Below are 14,230 nucleotides of genomic sequence, written 5' to 3'. Positions count from 1 at the left end.
CCGCGTCCAGATGGTTCACCTTATTTGCGGTAGAAAACAACAGATTACACTAGCAACATGGAATGTACGCACGCTCATGGACAATCAGCGCAGTGATCGACCTGACCGTCGCACAGCTTTTGTGGCACGTGAGCTCAGAAGACATGATATTGATATTGCTGCACTACAGGAGACAAGACTTGCTGATGAGGGCTAGATGACAGAAGTGGGAGGTGGTTATACATTCTATTGGAAAGGGAGAGATGCTAAAGATCATAGGCTGTATGGAGTAGGTTTCGCTGTTAAAAATGAGCTTGTTAAGCACATGGACCATCTTCCTGTCGGCATTTCAGATTGACTGATGACCTTACAACTAAACACCAGTAAGAACAGGAAAGCAACACTGATCAGTGCCTATGCTCCGACCCTGATGGCCGAGCAAGAGGATAAAGAGCTATTCTATTCAGCTCTTGCTGACACTGTATCGCATATTCCTAGAGCCGACAAGGTTGTGCTTCTTGGAGACTTTAATGCAAGAGTTGGTACGGACAGCACGACTTGGAAGGACGTCATCGGCAAAGAGGGAATTGGCAGTATGAATGACAATGGTCTCATGCTTCTCACCAAATGTGCAGAACTTAACCTTGTGATTACAAACACCCTGTTCAGACAGAAGAATAGAAGGAAAACAACCTGGAGGCACCCTCGCTCCGGTCACTGGCACTTGATAGACTATATAATCACCAAACAGCGGGACTTGGCAGATGTAAGAGTAACCAAAGCGATCAACTCAACAGATAGCTGCTGGACGGATCACAGATTGGTGAAAACTCTGCTGAGTTTCACTCTACAGCCCAAACAGAGAAGAGCTAAACGGACAGCAAGGCCAAAGTACAATGTGAATCTATTCAATAAACCGGATGTGAAAAAAGACTTTCAAACAAAAATCAGTGAGAGACTATCAGCTGAAATCTATGACCAAAATGTCAACTCGACTTGGACAAATCTAAAGAGCTGTATCACTGAGACATGCGAGGAGGTATTAGGCAAAGCGAAAAGGCACCACCAAGACTGGTTTGATGACAATGACCTAGAAATAGAACAACTTATAAATAAAAAACGATCTAAATTTGCAGCCTGGCAAAACGATCTTAGAAACAAGGAGAAACAGAAGGCATACCACAGCATACGAACAGATGTGCAGCGACGAGTTCGAAGGATGCAGAATGAATGGTGGACACAAAAGGCAGAGGAGCTTCAGAGCTTGGCAGATCAGAATAAGACAAGGGATTTCTTTGCTGAGACACGAAAACTGTACGGTCCTCTGTCACATGGCTCTGTACCTGTTCGAGACAAGTATGGTCTGCTCCATAAAGACAAAGATGCCATCAGAGATTGCTGGAAAGAACACTTTTCAAATCTTTTGAACCAAACATCCACTGTAGCTGATCCAGTCCTGCAGAAAGTTCCACAGCTGCCAACCCATCAGCAGCTAGGAGAAGAGCCAACACTAGTCGAGACGAAATCCGCCATTCGAGCAATGAAGAGTGGGAAGGCTGCTGGCGCTGATGGAATACCTACAGAAGTTTTCAAGCATGGTGGAACTAAACTTACCAAGAAACTGCACTGCCTTTTTACACTTGTGTGGACAACTGAGAAAATACCTGATGAATTACGTGATGCACTGATTGTTACCATCTTCAAAAAAGGAGATAGGACGATGTGTGGGAACTACAGGGGGATATCCCTCTTGTCAATAACGGGGAAGATTCTAGCTAGAATTCTGTCCTATAGACTCTCTAATGTTGCCGAAAAAATTTTTCCAGAGACGCAGTGTGGTTTTAGGCCTGGCAGGGGTACAGTGGATATGATATTTGCTGCTAGACAGATCCAGGAAAAATGCCGAGAACAGAACAAGGACCTTTACATGGCCTTCATAGACCTTACCAAGGCTTTCGACACTGTTGGCAGACAATCTCTCTACAAAGTACTTGAGAAAATCGGCTGCCCTCCCAAATTTGTGGCTATTGTGCAGCTTCTGCATGATGAGATGAACGCATCAGTTTTAGTGGATGGCCAACAAACGGATCCTTTTGGAGTAAAAACGGGTGAAACAAGGCTGCGTGATTGCGCCAACGCTGTTTTCTATCTACTTATATGCTGTACTACACCTTGTGAAACAAGAACTCTCTGAAGGTATCACATTGAACTACCGAATAGGCTATCTGTTCAACCTGCAGAGACTTCGGGCTAAAACTCTAACTTCGAAACAAAGTGTTCTTGAGCTCCAATATGCTGATGACAATGCTCTCGTGGCTCATACAGAAGAACATCTTCAAGAAGTCATGAGAGCTTTTGAAAATGCTTACAGGGCTCTTGGACTCAAGCTGAATGCAAAGAAAACTCAAGTATTGTACCAGCCGAAACCTGGAAAAAACATAGTCACTCCACGCAATTTTGCCGGAGGCGAACCACTTTGCCCTGTAGATGACTTTGTATACCTAGGTAGTAATCTCTCCTCCAAGGCCGACCTAAGGAAGGAGATAGAGAGAAGACTGCAAGGAGCTAGCATAGCATACAGCAAACTGAGACAAAGAGTGTTTGAAAATCCAGTCTTGCAAGTCGACACCAAGCTAAAAGTGTACAAGGCAGTAATTGTCCCCACACTACTGTATGCCTCAGAAACGTGGGCTACTTACAGCACTGACGTCAAGGTTCTGGAGAACTATATAATGAGGAAAATGAGAGAACTACTAATGATCAAATGGTCTGACAAACGCACTAACAATAGTGTGTATCAACAAGCTAAGATGTCCAGCCTCGAAAGTATGATCCTTAAGAACAGACTTCGTTGGGCTGGACACTTGGTTAGAATGCCAAACTACAGACTACCAAAACAGATTCTGTATGCCGAGCTAGAAAATGGGAAGAGGTCACAGGGGGACAAAGAAAGCGCTATAAAGACTGTCTCAAAGATAGCTTGAAGCGTTGTCACATCAGATGTGAAACCTGGGAATGGAATGCCACGAGAAGAACTGGATAGAGAACTCTAACTCATAAAGGGGTGCAGATACTTGAAAATGAAAAAATGCGTCACAGAGAAGAGCTCAAGGCAGCACGAAAAGTGCGGCTTAGCTCATCTGTTACTTTGATGAATGATGACTACCAATGTCCACATTGCAATCGTCAATGCAGAGCAATGATCGGACTACGGAGCCATCTTAAAACACACCAAACACATCAATAAAGCAAGCAGACATCTTACTCTAAAGAGAGGGATTGCATAGAGAGAGAGAGAGCTTGTAGTTGATTGGCATGTCGTCTCCATACACCACGGTCTGTTCTCACAGCATACAGTATGCTACCCAGCTTGTTAATTATCGTTCCAGGTATCCACTTGGGTCCAGAGCTATAGTTCCTTGCATAAACCGAAGAGTCTACTTCATACTGTGATGATTGAGAAGATGCTTGACCTGGTGAAAGAGTTTTCTTGTTCTGAATTGGTTTTAGCAAGGTCAGAGTATTTCTCGGCTGTCGTCCATGTAGAACTTCAGCAGGTGATTTCCAGTTCAAAGAGGGATGAGGCAAACATCTGTATGTGGTTAAAAACAGTTGTAGGGCAGTCTTCACTTTCTCCCCTCCTGCACAATTCTTCTCTACAGATCGCTTAAGAGTCTGGACAAATCTCTCCGCTTCCCCATTCGATGCAGGATGGAATGCGGGTGATGTTATATGTTTAATGCCATGCATGGTGCAGAACTGGTCAAATTCTTTTGACACAAATTGTGGGCCGTTATCCGTAACAATAGTCCGAGGAAGACCTTCATGTACAAAGATCTGTCGTAGCACGTTCATTGTGTCCTTAGAAGTAGTTTTTCCTACATCTAGCATAGCAAGGTACGGATATCGGGAATGTGCATCCACACAAACCAACCACATCTGACCTTTGAAAGGTCCTGCATAATCCAAATGAACTCGTTCCCATGGTAGTTGAGTGGACGGCCAACTTTGGTAAGTCTTGGCTAGGTCATTAGCACAGATTCGGCAAGGTTCACAAGCTTTGATTAGCTGTTCTATGTCTGCATTGATGCTAGGCCACCATGCGTATCGACGAGCAAGCTGTTTTACTCTTTCTACACCCCAATGTGATGTATGCAGCAAGTCTAACACTTTACTCCTCAGAGCCTGTGGAATGACAACTCTGGTAGTGTCATCACGTTGCAAAAGCACAGCCTCCCCATGAACAAAAAGAGACTCCCTCATATTCCAATATGGCCGCAAATGTTCATAGCTAGCTGTAAGCTTATTGGGCCAAAGGCCATTTAGTATCCACTCTTTCACTACCTGTAGTGACGTGTCTTTCATGGTTTCTTGTTTAACAGCCTCATCGTCAAGGGGACCATGATCAAGCTCCTCTTGTATAGTGTGTGAGACCTCAATGCTCTCCTTCTCTTCATCATGGTCAAACTTCGGGTCTGCCCCTATAGGTAACCTGGACAAGCCATCTGCATTGCCGTGCTGTAGGTGTGTACCTGATGTCATACTGATAAGCCATCAGTGTGAGGGCCCATCTCTGCAGTCGCTGAGCAGTTAAAACGGGGATATTCTTTTCTGATGAAAACATGGCAACCAGGGGTTTATGATCAGTAATGAGTGTAAAACGTCTCCCATATAGATACTGTCTAAACTTAGTCACTCCATAGATGATAGAAAGCGCTTCTTTCTCTATCTGTAATTCTTTTGGTGCACGCTCAATGTCTTTGATGCATGTGCTAGTGGTCTTTCAGCTCCATTTTCCTTTTGTAGGAGTACTGCCCCAATTCCATAGTTAGATGCGTCTGTTGCTAGAACCAGCGGTTTACTCTGGTCAAAATGGGTAAGTTTGGTAGCCTTGATGACACTTTCTTTAAGAATATGGAAGGCCTTGTCACACTCGTCAGTCCAGTCAAACTCGACATTTTCATGAAGAAACTTGTAGAGGGGGGCTGCTTTGCTTGACAGGTCAGCAATGTATGAGCCATAGTAGTTGATCTTGCCCAAAAACGCCTGTAGCTGTTGTAAGTTCTGTGGTCGTGGAAGCTGTTCAATAGCCTCTATTGCAGAGGTCGAAGGAGTCTTGCCATTCTTGTCTATTATGTGACCTAGGTATTCAACAGCGTTCTTAAAGAACTCGCATTTCTCTCTCTGTATGCGGAGCCCATACTCCTGTAGTCTAGCTAAGAGTTTGTCAAGATTAGACCAGTGCTCACTCTCACTGCTACCAGTTACAATCAGACCATCCAAGTATGCTGCAACACCAGGTAAGTCAGCAATCATTGAGTCCATGCATCGCTGAAACTGTGCAGGGCTTGATGCCAATCCAAAATACATCCTGTTGTAGCGAAACAAACCACATTGAGTGTTGATGACACACAACTTCTTTGCATTATCATCTAACTCTAGTTGCAAGTAGGCATCTGCCAAGTCTATCTTGGAAAAGTGTACCCCGCCTCTCAACTTCTCTAGCAACTCTTCAAGGCTTGGTAATGGGTGTTGATCAATTGATATTTGTTGGTTCAACATCTTGAAATCACCAAATAGGCGCACTCGTCCATTTGGTTTGGAAACTGCTACTATTGGAGCAGCATAATCACTAAAGTCCACATGTTCCAAAACACCAGCTTTAACTAATCGCTCTAGCTCTTCTTTTACAGCTTGGCGTCTAGAGAATGGCACTACACGAGGTTTAGAAAAGCTTGGTGTGCTTCCTGGTTTCAAGCGTACTGGTACTTTTACCTTTTTACATCGGCCAAGACCTGTCTTAAAGACATCAGAGTACTTGGAGGAGAGTGCAGCGATTTTGTCCTTAAATCCAATAGGGTTACTTCCTGTGACAGTACAGGTAACATCACAACTACCCTGTGTCAATACAGCTAGCCCCTGCTGCGAGAGACCGAATTTGTCACTCCAATCTAGACCAAAAAGGTTTGAACCTTGTGTTGTGTTTACAACAAGAAGTTTGAGATTTTGTTTTTCCACATCTCCTACCTTCACACTAACTGAACATTGTCCTTTAATCTGTAACTCACTTTGCCCATACGCTTTAAGATGGGTACTGACAGGTAAGAGGGGGGGGGTGATCCAAGACTTCGGTAGCCTTGCAAATCAACTATAGAGCAAGTAGCCCCTGTGTCCCATTGAAACATTGCATCATGACCATTGACAACAGTTTTGATCCAAACCTTTCTATTGACTCGTTGGAAAAGATTATCTGAAACTGCATGTACTGAATGATAAGGTTCACTTGCATCAGTGAGCACACTTAACACAGAGTTTTCAACTGTTCTAGCAGACTGTTCTGTCTGACTTTGTGCTGCTGTCTTAGCCATACAGACAGCCTCAATGTGACCTTTGACCTCACATTTCCTGCAGACAAATGCTCTGCAGGGACAATTTTTTCTGTCATGTTTAATGTAACAGCTAGGGCAAGACTTCAACATACCTGTGTTCTGTGCATTAGCTTGTTGCTTTCCAATGGTTTGTTGACCTCGGCGTGATCTTTGCTTGTACTGACCTGACATTTTATTTACTGTGTCTTCAATAGCTGGAGAAGTTGTCTCCCCCTTGAGAATTTTATCGGTCTCTGTTGTCTTGATGAATGCTGCAGCCTTCTTAAGAACATCATTAAGAGAGGGATCAGCATCACGTAGACACTGGCGACGTACATCAGCATGTGGCGTCTCTTTAATGATTATGTCACGAATTTGTTCATCAACATAACTAGTGCCACAGCCTGTGCTTTTGCACGTGAAAGCACAGTGCCGTGCGAGTCCACGAAGTTCTGCAGCCCAATCAACATAGGACTGACCAGTCTTCATCTTACATTGAGAAAATTCAAATCTTGCTGCCTGAACATGTATGGTATCTGCAAAGTGTTCATTAAGTTTCTCCGACAACTCAGTAAATGACTTGCTTGTAATATCCTCTGCTCCAAATAAGTTTGACAACAAGTCGTATGTCTCAGCTCCTACCCAAGATAGTAAGCATGCTCGTTTCTGACTGTCATCTACCACCCGATACACATTAAAGTGCTGATTGAAACGTTGAAGGTACTGGTTCCATTTTTCTTTACCCCTGTCGTATGCTTCAAACTTGGGTATGGCGACAGCTACTGGTACTGATGCAGCACTATCACTCTTGGTAGCTTCAAACAAGGAGATAAACTGCTTCTGTAGATCAGCGTTTTGCTGCTGGAACTGTTGTTGCTGTTTCTGCATAGCATCGATAAAAGCTTTTATGTTAGGATCCATAGCAAGACAATAGAAAAATGCTGGCTGTGAGTCCACAATGTTCGTTCCTGACACCAGTTGTTGTTTTGTAGTTGTTGTATTGTATTATCACAATAAGTCTTGTATCACAGAAAACACAGCTAACAGGTAAGAAGCACATAAAGGAACTGACTTAGTTAGCAAGCCCATAGCTATGGGTCATTAGACAATTATGAGATTATAGCACAGCTAAAAGAAAGCATGACTGCACAGCTAATATGTAACAATGCCAATACATAACTCTAACCATAATCTAACCAGAGCATTGCTCCGACAAGAGAGAAATGGCATGAAGGAGATTGCACCGTCTAGAATGTACATCTGACTAAACTGATACCGGGCACCACCAGGATGCAATACCTGCATCTCTCAATCAGCATGACTTGATGAGCCATACACATCTGCATGTCAGAGAGAAGGAGCAACCACGAGGGACACCATGACAAAATCTTCACAGAATCACTATAGATTATACTCACCATACATTTTGCCTTCATCACTGAGTATAATCTTCCTCCTTCCACACGGAGGGTAGATGGCGAGAGCCTCCTATAAAGACAACATAACGCTGACCTTCAAAGCTAATCCGCTCTAATACATGCTTTGTTTGCCAAAACCATCATGTTTTAGAACAGATATTCTTCTATGAATACATTGTATATGTTTCATTTGTTCCACAGTAAAAAAATCTTTCCTATAATAATAGCCCCGTGTCTATCTATTTGTCAAAAGCCACTGCTTATTGAGAAAAAATATTACATCGTACGGAATTCGAACTCATGACATTTGGTTTAGCAACCTGACACTTTGGTTAATCATCTGGCATAATAGACTGCCAGCTACTATGTAGTAATGATTCAAAGATCAACTTGCACAAAATTGTAGAGTTCATCAGAAAGTACTGATATTTTTTAATCATTTACGATTGTTTTTGATGTTTGCGGGGTTCTGACGGCCAGGATGTTTCAAGATTAAAGTTAACAAAACTTGTTCGCTGTTGAAACACTCAGAAAAAAATTTGTGCGAAATGACGTCACTAGTTGCTATCATTGTTATAGTTGATACAGGCTATTACATTCGAGTTGCAGCGTTCTCCGTTCTGTCAGTCACTTGGCAACTATAGACGTCGTAATCGCGCTATTACCGTGATCATGTTTTGTTGATTTTAATCTTGAAACATCCTGGCAGTCAGACCACCTCAAATATCAAAAACAATCGCAAATGATGCAAAAATACTGATACTTTTTAATACAATTTACGATAATTTTGCGCAAGTTCATCTTTAAATCATCACATGTAGCAGTAAACTTTGTCATGTGAAACTGACAAACTGCATAAAAAACTGAAAGAACTAGCTAAGTAATAACCAACAAAAAGACATCTGTATTATTACTTTACCATAAAGCCATAATTCCCAGTGTTGGCGCTCCGATGTATTAATGTGGTAATAGAACTAAGAATAGAAACACCTGGTGTAACTTACTCCAATTCTGACTAGAATTAGTATAAATCAATTTAACATGTATATTCTCACTCTGTTTTTATTTTTTACCATATTTTTTATATTTGCTCACCAAAGCGTAGTTTTACGAGAAACGTTCGATGTTGGAAATTTCCTCACGTGTCAAGATGAATAATTGCCGACATTTTTCGTCATATGTCGAAATATTTATATTTACAGGTGATCACGAGTTTACGATAAACTGTACATGGCTGTGATTTAGAACACCCTTGCAAGATCTTCGCAACAAAATAAAAACAAAGTGCACAACAATGAGCTCTAAACCTAATGCGTAATGCTTAACAATAAGTAGGCAGCATTCTAGAGGTACCCACCGCTAACATATAAGCACCATTAACAAATTAGTCTACTGACTGCAACAAACATAGTAGAGCTCCCCCAAGGTAGCTTACTAAACATACTTCACGGTATGTTTTAGTATGTATTTTCAACTTATTTTTACTAAACTTCAACTTTTTCATCGCTTAAATTTTATCACCTACTTGTTTCCGGTTCAGTTTTCACAATGACTAATAACACCGAACTGAGTGAGATCGAGCATCGTATCTCTTTCATTTGTTGTTAGAGGGATTTTGGTGAATAGCATATCAACATATTTGTTATTCCGACGTGATCAGCACACTGACTGCTGAATTTGAATTTTGAGAGAAATTGCTGTTGATATCATATGGCGAAAAATATTGCATAGGCTATGGAGAGGGCAAGAAATCATCGTATTCTACATTGTAGGTGAAATCTATAAACAATCTATTTCGGCATAAATGACGCTTAGACCGCCTATTGTTAAACCGAAAACAGCCATGTTTTGAGCTTATTACTAATGGTAAGGAGTCCCAATATGATTTTCTGATTTAATTGCTTCTCATTCCTTTGGTGTTGTGAAATAAAAAAGTTACAGAAAGGATAATACAATTGAAATAATGAAAAACGGTGTTGATTTTTGTATCAAGTAATACTAAAATGCAATATCCTAAATTAAATGTTTGATCATGTTTGCTGATTAATCCACATACTATTATTATATATTATGTTACCATATTATTGATTATCAGTTGTAACAGTGATGTCAGACTTTTGGCCCTGCAGCCCATGAGATCGGGTCGTTTGTTGTTAAGATGACAAATGACATTGGCTTGATTAAGTTGTGGTAATCTGAAATTGGCTGCGAAACTGATAACGCCCTGTGATTGGCTGCTGAATTAGATTGCTTATAAAGTTCACCTAAATCGTAGGGCAAAGAAACCGTAAAACATGGTCAGCGTAACCCGAGGACGGACTGTACATACCATAGAAGCACCTCTACTCGTATCATAGAGTTATTCTATGTATTTTAAACAAACACTCTATGCAGAGGTACCTCCTACTTAACTAGATGAAACCTACAGACATAATGCAAGGCCAGGAGATGCCCGCGACTGGCCACAGCTGATATTATAGAACACCAAAGCTAAGCACGGAGCACCATAAGCGACTACCACAAGTTGAACAGACTTACTAATGTTTTATATGCGCTCTCACTATTTCCGTAATAGCACTGCTGGCGATATATTTTCTGATGAAGTTATTAGTTCAAAGACATCTAAAGCAATCTTTTCTAGTTTTATTGGTAATGCAAAACATTCTTGCAATGAAAAGTTTATTGGTTCCACCAACCTAACCAAAAAAGATTTAGTTATTAACTTTTCAGCGTTGCAACTTGTAAATAACAACATGCAGGATGTATAACTGATCGTTTAGCACTACATACTGCATGGATGCGAAATATGTCTACTCATAGATGTCAGCATTGGCCACAGCAGGTAATGACCATTCTAGCAAATCACTATAAGAAAAAAAAAATCCATTAGTAAGACTCCTACTAGGCTATGAGTCTAGTAGTTGGGGGACTCGGCAATGATCAATCTGTACTTTTATTATAATAAAGGCCTTCGAAAACAAGATCGGAGATTACGTGAGAACAGCAGAAGGAGAATATTTCAAGCTGTAATAGCATTTTGTTTCAAAGATATTTAACATGATATCATTCTGTATCTGCGCCTTCATTTATCTTCTGTTATTCAATGTTCATGCGTGTGTGTAATTAAAAAAACAAACATACATAATCATGCTTAATAGTATGAAACGTAATAGCTACCCAATGTAAATGTGTAAACCAATTAATGCAGTTTTTTTGCAACCAAAGTGCAATAAACCATAAAAAAAACTATAAACCGGTTTAAACCATCAAACCGCTACAAACCAAAACCTAGTTTGTTCAGTTTTTCGAAAAACATGCTTTTTTCCAACCCTGTGACAAACATCACGATTCCTACAGCTCTCATAAGACCACAACAATGTGTCGAATCAAACCAATAGTTACTCTCTGCACCTGAAAACTCTGTTCAATATCTGGGGACCAGACTCCCTCAGCGTCAGTCCCATCTTCATCTACTCCTAGCTCAGAATCATTTGTACCATCACTTGTGGAAACTGATGGGGCTGACTCGGTACTATTGTTGTTTACCGTGCTATGCCATGTAGGCACTGTGGCCATCTGCAATTCCAAAAGACAGAGTGGCAGAAACAAATCTATGAACTCTCGTCTCTTTTGTCATTTACGAACAGTTTGGGAAACCAAAAGGCTAGCCAGTTGGTAAACAAGTTCGCAAAACAATCAAGTTTGGTTTCCATGTACTGTATTTACTTCAAATAGGTTAAGTTTACTAGTGTTGGCCTTTCAAATAGTAAAAACAATGCCTCTACTCAATCAAACAAATCAAACAATCGCCGCCACGCAATTCCTATTAATAATTTAATAGAAAATTCAATTTAATAATTTAAGTTTGCAGAAACTGCCAACACATTTTGCCAAAAGATTATTACGTTGAAACATATCTTGCAAATTTTTAAAAGCGAACATAACTAAAGAAAAACTGATTCATAAAAATTAAAAAGGAATTGGCAAAGGACAACACTTCAAGTGACAGGACAAACACATTCACCGCAAATACCGAAGTTTTCTGTTCTGATCCACGTTGTTATTGACATTTACACGGTGGCTAGGTTTCTGATATAAACTGCAGAATTTTTTTATCTTGTGTTCCATAACATTTAAACCCTCAATTATTTAGACTTGAGTATTTATTTGAAAATATGTATTTAAACGTATTTATATGTACCAACCCTTAAATGAGGGACAATCACTTCCTAAAAGCATTTAGTTTTGTTTCTAAAACACATCTTTACATAAAATAGATTAAAGTACTGCATCATTGACAATCTATGAATCGAATGGGAATGACATTTAATCTTTATCCCTTTTTCAATATTTATTGATAATAGTAAGTAATAATTATAGAAGAACATTCATTGTTCCTTTAATGCGAATATAGGCCTAATATTAAAGAATTTAGTATTTACTCCATGCGATATCCGGGCTTTGAAGTGTTAATTTCACACTCCGTCTCCTTCCGTTTTAATGAGAATGCTTTGAAAATTTAATGCGATACTTGCTCGTGTTCCCTTACACCAAACCATCTACTCAGTTTGCATTAACAAACATCAAACAAAATCAAAAGTATTAATATTGGAAGATCCATGACACGTTCCTCATTCATTTGGTATCTAGCAACCTATTTATATCTACATCTACAAGCATTGGAAGAATTTTGTATCTCACTATTCCTCGAAAACAAGATCTGGAATTTCATGTGAACAGCATAAGGAAAGGATTTCAAGTTGTAATAACATATTGTCTCAAAGATAGTTAACGTGATATCATTCTGTATCTGTGCCTTCATTTATTTTTTGTAACTCAATGTTTATGTATATGTGTAATTAGAAAACATATAAATGTATATAATCATGCCGTATAATATAGAACGTAATAGCCACCCCATGTAAAAGTGTAAACCAGTTAATGCAGTCTTTTTGCAACCAAAGTGCAATAAACCATAAAAAACTATAAACTGATTTAAACCGTAAGAACCAGTTCAAACAAAAAACCCGGTTTGCTCGTTTTTTTAAACAAAACATGTTTTTTTAACCCTGTGACAAACATCATGATTCCTACAGCTCTCATGCTCTCATGATAGGGCACATATATAGCCATCATCTAGCTAGCCTATGGCACGAAGTACTAGTATTAATGAGTGGTAAACAAATGTTACTACTCAAAATGAGACTCCATCGAGATACAGAACATTTGGCAACTTTGATACAAATGTTATATTATGTAGCTTATGGGCTTTTAAGAGATTTGAACCTTATAACATTTTTGTTAGCCATATATGATTTTTCCATGGAACTAATGGCATACAATTGAACATTGGCTTGACATTACCATAACACTATAATTTTTGTAAAATACATCGTAAGACTAGCAAATGCTTGACTTTATATTCGAAGTACTTTTCAAAATATGACTTTTGAAGTTTGTTAATACATCGCAGTTGCCTTAGTTAAGATGCGTACGTAAGGTAATCTAAACTTCACACAATAAAGTTAGCAGATAACGCTGCATATCCCGTCAACATCGTTACCTCTAAGCCTACGCATCACCAAACCTACAGTTCTGTTCGCATGCAATTAGATAAGGTCACGTAACTAAAGACGACTTTGTATAGATTACTACTTTACTAACTTCGTTTGTGCATTTGTTTTAATGATTTGGGTAAATGTTATACTTTTTCGAAGTTCGAAATGAACGAAACGATCTTTTGTAATACTCTCTATATACACGCTACTATAATGAAATTTTGTATGCCTTTAGGCTGCCAAAGAATCTATTAGGTAACTTCATCGGTCAATTTTAAAATAATTATTACGCTATTGATAAGATTTGCCGATCATTAGTGATAATAAAAATAATCGTACTAATGGTTTATGTTAGAGGCACAAATACTGGAAAAAGTTTTTGCAGAAATGTGCACTCATAACGCATTGATTCAATTTCTACAATAAAAAAATTCGTGGTCAAAATAAACATGACCCAAAAACTAATGAGCGCACAACGATTTTAGTAGTTAAAAGTGCCACATCGGGTCTCGGTTCGAGAAACTGCTAGATGAAATCATTGAATTGCACAGTTAATAATAACAGAGTTTCTATATATTACGTTATCATTTGTACTTAAAAATCTAAATTACCTTATTACAGACAGCCAAGTCTGTGTGATGAGTAAAAGTAATAAAGAATGTGTGGTATGACTAAGGAATTCCAAAAATGTGCTACCACTTTGTTGACATCCTTGTAGTGCGCACTACTATGCGCAAAATCCGTATTACTAATAATTGTTGTCTATTCGCAATGCGAGTTAACAACGGGAAATTTTTGTGAGAGATCATAATTTACCGTGTTATACAATTAAAGAGTTGATAACTCCAAATACGAGATTAATAAGTAAGAAAACAAAAATAAAACAAGCTCTTTCGGATATCATAAA

General features: G+C 39.4%; 1 protein-coding gene across 1 annotated transcript in view; it reads right to left on the bottom strand.

The window, feature by feature from the left end:
• Positions 1-14,066, bottom strand: part of LOC137408786 (transcriptional enhancer factor TEF-3-like) — a 28,945-nt gene extending 14,879 nt beyond the window's left edge. The window contains exons 1-3 of the mRNA XM_068095370.1: positions 13,935-14,066; positions 11,177-11,341; positions 7,766-7,835 (exon numbers count right to left, since the gene is read on the bottom strand). Of these exons, the coding sequence (XP_067951471.1) occupies positions 7,766-7,835; positions 11,177-11,341 (235 nt within the window). The 5' untranslated portion in view covers positions 13,935-14,066. The remainder of the gene's footprint in view (positions 1-7,765; positions 7,836-11,176; positions 11,342-13,934) is intronic.
• Between the last annotated feature and the right edge of the window lie 164 nt (positions 14,067-14,230).

Source organism: Watersipora subatra, chromosome 11 (assembly GCF_963576615.1).
Source record: "Watersipora subatra chromosome 11, tzWatSuba1.1, whole genome shotgun sequence".
Classification (NCBI taxonomy): Eukaryota; Metazoa; Bryozoa; class Gymnolaemata; order Cheilostomatida; family Watersiporidae; genus Watersipora; species Watersipora subatra.
This window is presented reverse-complemented; position numbering and strand designations above follow the sequence as displayed.